At 34.0% G+C, this 8010-nt stretch overlaps 1 protein-coding gene across 1 annotated transcript in view; it reads left to right on the top strand.

The window, feature by feature from the left end:
- Window positions 1-8010, top strand: part of LOC106464580 (SCY1-like protein 2) — a 158537-nt gene that overhangs the window by 25950 nt on the left and 124577 nt on the right. The window contains exon 2 of the mRNA XM_022392765.1: window positions 3703-4139. Coding sequence (XP_022248473.1) covers window positions 3975-4139 — 165 coding nt within the window. The 5' untranslated portion in view covers window positions 3703-3974. The remainder of the gene's footprint in view (window positions 1-3702; window positions 4140-8010) is intronic.

Raw genomic sequence — 8010 nt, 5'->3', positions numbered from 1 at the left:
AAAAAGACTTATCATATAGCTTAAGAGTGAATTGCATAAGCTATGTGTAAATGCAGAGTAATCATGGAAGATTGTAATCCGAGCTCAAGCGATCACAATTACAGAACAAAGTGACGCTATCGAAGCTATAATTAGAATAGCCATAACATCAATTCATAATTGAAACTGGCCAATAGCAAGCACTGAACTTGTTGCAATCAACCACAAAGGTCCTCAAACGTAAGTACTAATAAAGTTATAATAGAGCAGTTTCAAAGTACCAGTATAGCTCAGCTTAAACCGAATTAAATTTAGAAAATTATTTCTAGAAGGGTTTGTTTCTGCTTTCATCCTAAAGTAGTTTTTCCTCTATAAAACAGCTGTTTTAACCCACTGACAGCGGCTGACACGCATATAGGTCGTATATACGGCACGACACGGTGTGCGTAAGAAAAAAGTGCAAAATATACACGTGCCAGCCACAATCAATGGTTAATCCAAGTGACAAACTAACAGCAGCACAATTTTAATCTTAGGTGAAACTGTGGTAAATATTACAGGCCGATACCTCATGTGACTGTTTGCAGGGGCGTGCGAAGAAATGGAGAAATGGTCAAAATGGAGCTGTTTTTTTTTAATAACTTTACACAGGTGGTTTATATTCAGACCAAATTTGGTTCATGATTCTAGAGGCTCGTTTTTATCATTTTTCCTTGTGGCTTTACGGGTGCAGGAGACTGCAATTGATAAAACTACAGATAAGCATCTTTGTCTCCTCTTGGTAAATGAGCTATTTTCACAGATAGGTCATGACAGTGCATCCACTTACCATCTATAGACAGAATACTGCTATACTGGCTACCAGATTTACACGTATAAACCAGGTAAAGTGCCGATCTAATACTACATGTACAACCATCCATAGTCATTGTGCTTCTTGGTACCTTCTTAACGTTCACTTTACATACTGACCACTTTCTGTGTATTGCATACTGAACATCTAATTGAAAGAGCTACAGCTGACTGCTTTGTACTATTTGCACTTGCTGGTTCTATACACAACAACACACACGTTACAGTGATCCGTGGTCAGAACCCACTCTTGGGCCCACTTAAGCAATTCATCCCTTGTCTTCTTCTTAACATTGGTAGGAATAAATAGAGGCACAAATTGTGGTACAACCTCTGTGATTTCAAGTGTGTTGCAATTGATGCGCCTGATCTCCCATTGAAAAACATTACTTAGCTTTAAACTTATGTCTGTTAAGTGTTACACCATTACAAAAAAAAATTGTTGGGTCCAGTGCTGTATGTTGGTTATATGAAATACCCAGTTCCTCAGAGAGTTGAGAACAATATAGAGCATTACCATCACCATGATCATAAGAACCACTCAGTGCATTTAATGTTGCACTTCTTCCAAATTTATTACTTTCATGCACTCCTTTTCAAAACAGCATTCACGATGTATTAAAGATGATGAACTGGCAGATACGTAGGACGATTCATACATTTTATAGATGGCCTTCTGCATGCATCAGTGTATGTCTGCTTAACCTGCACCAAATTGAACCAAACAAGGAAATAATAAAGATTGGTTTCCTCCAGTTCACTTGGCCTGTTTAGATAGTACATATCAATCCAAGTCAGTGTGAATATGTACATTGATTCCGGATATAGATTTTAGTTTTCTCCTTTCCCCTTCACCATGTACCTCTGGTACCAGCAGCATGGTATTAGGGTCAGTGTCTTAGTTTCGAATGCTCTGTATTGTATCAGCAGTCACTAGTGCCTTACATTCCCTAGGTGACAGACTTCTGTGTGTCAAGTTCCACAGTCTGCTGAACAGGGACTTGGTAGATGAAATGTCATCAAAAGCCTTCTGAACATGGCTCTTTTCTGCTAAATTAGTGCAGAACCAATTCAGCACTGCAGCTCATTCACATATCAACTGAATACCTATGTTCCGTTCTCAAGCCAGCAGCACAGTGGAATTGAAGTAATTGATTCTACAGTCATGCAGTCAAAACCAAGCCTTTGTACACTTTCATCCTGCCACAGCTTCGACCACATCATGCAGTACAAACTTGTCACTTTGTAGTCTGGGAAAACCAAACCTGCATGGCTTTCACACACACACTGGTGTATGTTTTTTTTTTCTCATAAACAATAACTGTTGCACTTATGCTATTGGAACCATTGCATGCGTGCAATGTGGTACAGACTGCTATCTGGAATGTGACAACTGACTTACTGACATACTTTCTCAGGAAAGTGCTTAAATCTTCATCAGAGGTTTCACCAAACACATGGGGTGTCAATTCAAATGGACATATGGAAATGCTGCATGCCTCTACTTTGTATTCTCTCTGGCAAAGGTAGTTCACAACCTTATCCAATGGATTATCATCTGTCAGAGTAAACTGTACAAAGGCCTTAAACTTGTTGTCAATAAACCTTGAGGCTAATACAGGATATGTTGCAAGCAGATTGTACTCACAATAATAAACCATGTTCCTGGTCTATGATGTTGAGTCATGCACAATAGCACAGTGAAAGGTAAAATCTTCATTATAGGTTACAACTAGACTTGATGATGGTAACTGTGTTACCGAAACTAATCGGCTATAACATACAATTAATATTTTGCCTTTCATTGTGCCAAAAAATGCCGTTTTTGTGTTTCTTGCTCTTACAATAGTAGCTCAATTTGTCTGAAAAGAAATTAAGGATGGACGATGTTACAGGGTGTATCTTGAGATTATCCAAGGGATCGATAGGATACAGCCCTATAATTTATTTGTGCTGTGTTTTAAAAATAATACGACAAGAGGACACAAGTTTAGATTTTGGAAAAGAAAGGCTGGGCTACAGTTGACATAATTTTGTTATTATAAAAGAGTAATTGGCTTATGAAATAAGTTTCCATTGTCGAGACTGGAGGCCAGTACATTCAGGAGTTGCAATAATATCCTGAAATATTTTATTTCACTTTTTATGGTCTGATCGCGGATTTGAATCTATTCCCCGAATATGTTCGTCCTTTTAGTCGTGGGGGCATTATAATGTGACGCTCAACCTCATTTGTCGTTGGTAAAGGTTAGCCCAACAGCTGCGGTGGTTGGTTTTGACTCTCTGCCTTTCCTCTAGCCTGTTACTTCTAAGTTAAAGATAACTAGCGCAGGTAATCCTAGATAGCTTTATGTGAAATTCAACTAAACAAAAAACATTATTATTTTTCTCAAGGCTGGGTGTACAAGGATAGCCTTCAAGGTTCAAATGGTCCTTTCTCCATATATTGTGTAGATTACCAAACTATTTTCAAGCGAATAAAAGGGAAAAAAACATTCTATCATGGCAGATAATTTGTAAGAAGGTTTCAATATTCTAGTCCATATGGACGTATATACAAACCCAACAACTAGGACAATAAAAGGAAACAGGAACACTCATACGAGTTACTGAATGGCAGCAATAACGTGTTTTGATTGGATACGTATCTTCAAAGTAAAACCAATACAAGGCTGAAGATGCACTAGTTCCAATAAGATTTTGAAGAGTAGTGATCTCTCGCTTTTTCTTTTGATTAATCTAAAACATATTTTCTGAACACAATGCAGCATATATCTAAACTTATTTCTTCATTGTTAAAACATGATTTTTGTACAGTATAAATACCCATATATAAACTGTACTTATTTCCTTTCTTGTTTTTCTTAGCAGTGTAGTAAATGTCTGCAGCCAATTCATTGAGGTCTTATTTGGGAAAGAGAGTATGTTAAGAAAAACAGTTGTCTTGGGAAAACTCGAATAAGGTGTAAATCGACTATTTCTTCATCGATCAAAAGAAGTGCCAGATGATCGTTCTATCCCTCACAGGAATAAACTGTCTATTCAAGTGTTTCCAATCTTATTGCAACACATTGCGGTGTCGATTGCCAGACCAATTAGAACTTCCAACCCTTGACTTCGTACGTTTGTAATCCCAGAGAAACATGCCTCGTGATTCTCAGATCTTTTCCAAGTTGAAGCCCACAGGATTATCATCGGTAGAGTTGAATCCTATTTCCCAGCAATTTGATATTGGAAAGCAAGTAGGGAGCGCTGGACCGGAGCTTATTTGGAAGATATATGATGCTGTAAAAAAATCTGAGAAAAAGGTAAGAGGTAAATTATATATATATATATATATGTATGAATCGCTAAAAAAGATGAGAAGATATGTTTATACATATACATAAATAAGGAAGTTATAAATAGCTTTAATGTTAGATCTTGACATAATTTATTAACACTGATATCAACCCATCATATAAAGAATAAAACGAATGATTTATTCTAGTTTTTTTGTTTGTTTTTGAAATAGATATATACATACATCTTGATATCTCCCATTACACTGCTAAAGGTGTTCGTACAGCTTCCTTTTTTGGCTTCACTAAAATTGGAAATTAATAAGTAACATTACCGAAAAAAAAACCCATGCAGATATTAATATTATACATTTTGTGAATAACCACCATATTCCTATAATTTTTAAAGTTTGAGAAGAATAGTGCAACTGCTTAGAGAGTTAAAATTTTTCTTGAGGCACCTGGTTAACAATGCTATATCTCTTTTATAATGAATAAATTACTCATACTAATTCGATGACGAGGAACCCACTTTGAGACTAATAATGGCTGGAGACGGCTTGAATGGGTAATGAAGAAAACTTTAATATAAGTTTAACATAACAGCAAATGTACAACGTTTCGAAAAAACAATGACAAAACCTTGTCTTCTAGCGTGTTTTGACACTTCTTTATGATTTCAAGCCAGTATAATTGAAATGGTTTTACTTGGAACACCCAGTAGAAGTGTTTCTTAATTATATTTTGTCTCTTTGATGTTAAGCACAAAGCTGTGCCCCAAAAGGTTATCGAAACACGGTTTTTAGTGTTATAAGCCTTCAGACTTGCCGCTATGCTATCGGGGATCTAATTATAATTATATGATATTCGTAAAGCAGTCATTGTTTTATCCTTGTGGAGAGCATACTCTACTAGAAGTTTCTGGATATATATACTGTATATAAATATGCAAGTTTGAAACTGAGATCATTAAAACAAATAGTTCATTAACAGTTCCAATTGAAAGCTAGGAAATGGAAACTATAGTACTTTTAGATGTATATAATTTAACACTAACAGATCTATACTAAGTGTTTAATAATCACATAAGAGACCCAAAATAACTTTTCAAACAGTGTAAATGCTTCGTGTAACGTCATATAATCATTGAGCTATATGCTTTCATATATCTTAGACCTTAATGGTCTGACGTGCAAAAAAAAATAAAATAGATAAGAAAGCAAACGTTTGTTGAAAAAATTGTCATCTTTGTACACAATAATAAAGATTTTCAAAAACAAATAAAAAGTTCTATCTAAGCACTAAAGCAAAAATAACTAAGAAACAAAGAAAACAAACCGTCGAAAATAAAATATATCCTTGTTAGTTCCAATGTTTGTATAACATGAGAAAGTATTTCGTTGTTTTTATTCGATAAATTCTAATCACACATATACACACGTATCTATACTTGTAAAGAAGAGTTTTCTGTCTGCCTGGTGTCACAATATCATGTAGGGCACTAAGTGGTTTACCAATTACCAAGAAACTCTTTAGTGGAATGATAGTGTTTTTTTCGGAGGTTGAATTTAAATGTATAAGTAATCAGACGAATGGTTAGAGCCTGGCAGCCATTTAAGTTCTACCGCCTTGATGCAACGAATGAGGACTCAATTTAGAGAGGAGGTCTTGAGCAAGATTACGTGAAACCGGCCCCAAATGAAAGTGACATTTAAAACCACATAAAACATGGGTATTTTGCATTGCACAAACCGATTGTGTGATACGGTTCAAAATAACGGATATTGCAGGGTACCTTTGCTAGTTCACACACACACACATATATTCATATGGATATATGTGTTATAAAACAAGAAATTTATGTAAGTTTAACTTACCTGGTGTTAAGGTTTTATGTGTAAAATGTGTTTATATACACTTAGAGAGCTGTTGAGTTATAATACTTGCCCTCAATACCCAAGTTTTGAAAACGTCGCTAAATTTGTTGTTTCTTACAGAATAAATCAATTGGTTTGTCATTTCTGACCAGACCATTCAGCTCAAAGTTTCTTTTGTACTGAAGCTGTTTGGTGGGTATAGGTCTAACCTCACTATCATTGAAACGCCCCTCACGACCATGAGATTCGTTCAGAAATTTACCTGAACAGTAAGTAATAAACGTATATTTGTTACGAACTTAAGCTTATAATAAAGCTTATTGCATTCAAGTTATTTTGAAACTATATTGTTAAAAGTGAGATCTTCGTCGTCAAAAAAGTTTATGTTGGATGCTAATGACATTCATTTTGTTTATAGATAAATAATTGAACTTAAATTATATGTCCAATATTTATAATAATCATTTTAGAAATTTTAAGTGCATAATTTTATCATTACTACATTGACTTTTTATGTGAATCATAGTTATAACCCTCTCAAAACTAAAGTGTTTAGAAATTTTCAGTACTTAAATATAAAGGTGTTTAATAAGTAATTTAATTCCATATAAACAGCTGTTCCTTCTGTAAACAACCATGTGTTTGGAAATTATATAGACGCATTTACTGAAAAGTAAATAATTTTGTTAATATAAGATCCGATCTATCTTATAACAGTTTCCATTTTATACCTGCAAAACTAACATATCTAGCACATAACAGTTAAAAAAATATCATTAAAATGGAAAATATTCTACTTCATGACATTCGTCACTAGCATATCTTTATTCAGGTGTTTAAATGAACCATCCAAGAGACCTTATAATTATTGGTCTGAACATACTTTTACATTAATATTTAATTTACGCTGATTCTATATATAACTAATAATAGGAAAAAATATAATAACAGTAAATACAGTAATACAAAGAATATAAAATAACAGAACGTGTTCAATAACAAAGGGTGTCCAAAAACAGGAAGCCTGTAACAAAGAGGTTCACCATATAACATAGAGCATTTAACAACAGGAAATATATAAACGTATATAACGAGAGCAAAATAAAATAAAAATCAATCAATTATTTCTTAATCTTGACGATAACTACAACTATTTTAGGCCAGAGAGTGTATTTGTTTAATAATCAAAACAGAAATCGGTAAAGAATTTATAAGATTCCCTAATTATAAAATTTTAACAAAAATATATTCTAAATTCTTACTTTAAAAAAGCATAACATAATCTAACTTTTCCAAACAAGGTAACTGGCATTTTGTATATTTTGTGTAACTAACATTGAGAGTTCTAGTACAAAGAAAGGCAAACATCCTTTCTCTTTTATTGTTAGTGGAGTAAATAATACATACGTTTATTCTTAGAATTTTAAAAGGATGTTTATAAATTCAGGGTTTGAAAAAAAATTACTTGTCGTTATTTGCTTGTTTCGCTATTCTAGGGCTATCTGCGCTAACAGTTTTAATTTTGAAAATATAGACTAGAGAGAAGGAAACAAATTCAACACCACCCACCGCCAACACTTGGACTACTCTTTTATCAACAAATAATGTATTGACCGTAATAGTATAACATCCCCCATCAACCCACTGCTGACAGGGCGATCATATTCGGTGACGGGGCTTGCAAGTCTAGTGTCCTAACCATCATGTGACGTCACTGTAATTATTATGATAAATCAAGAAAATGATTTGCTTCTAGCGCCAATTTTCACAGTTGGTATTATTAATAAATAATGATATTCAACAATTTAGATAAACTACTGAAAGCATGTGATATACAGCACATAGTTTAACATTTTAGTGTGTGTTACTGATTTTACTAAACGTTTCAAATCTTGAAACATTTTTAATGCGTTTAAAGATAATTATTAGGCGTAGTTTTTTTTTTGATTGTTTGAAGTTGTACTTAAGCTACACAATGGGCTATTTGTGCTCTGCCCACCACGGGTATCGAAACCCGGATT

The sequence above is a fragment of the Limulus polyphemus genome, unplaced genomic scaffold (genome assembly GCF_000517525.1).
Source record: "Limulus polyphemus unplaced genomic scaffold, Limulus_polyphemus-2.1.2 Scaffold61, whole genome shotgun sequence".
NCBI classification, from domain to species: Eukaryota; Metazoa; Arthropoda; class Merostomata; order Xiphosura; family Limulidae; genus Limulus; species Limulus polyphemus.
The sequence above is the reverse complement of the archived record's forward strand: the minus strand, read 5'-3'. Positions and strand labels throughout refer to the sequence as shown.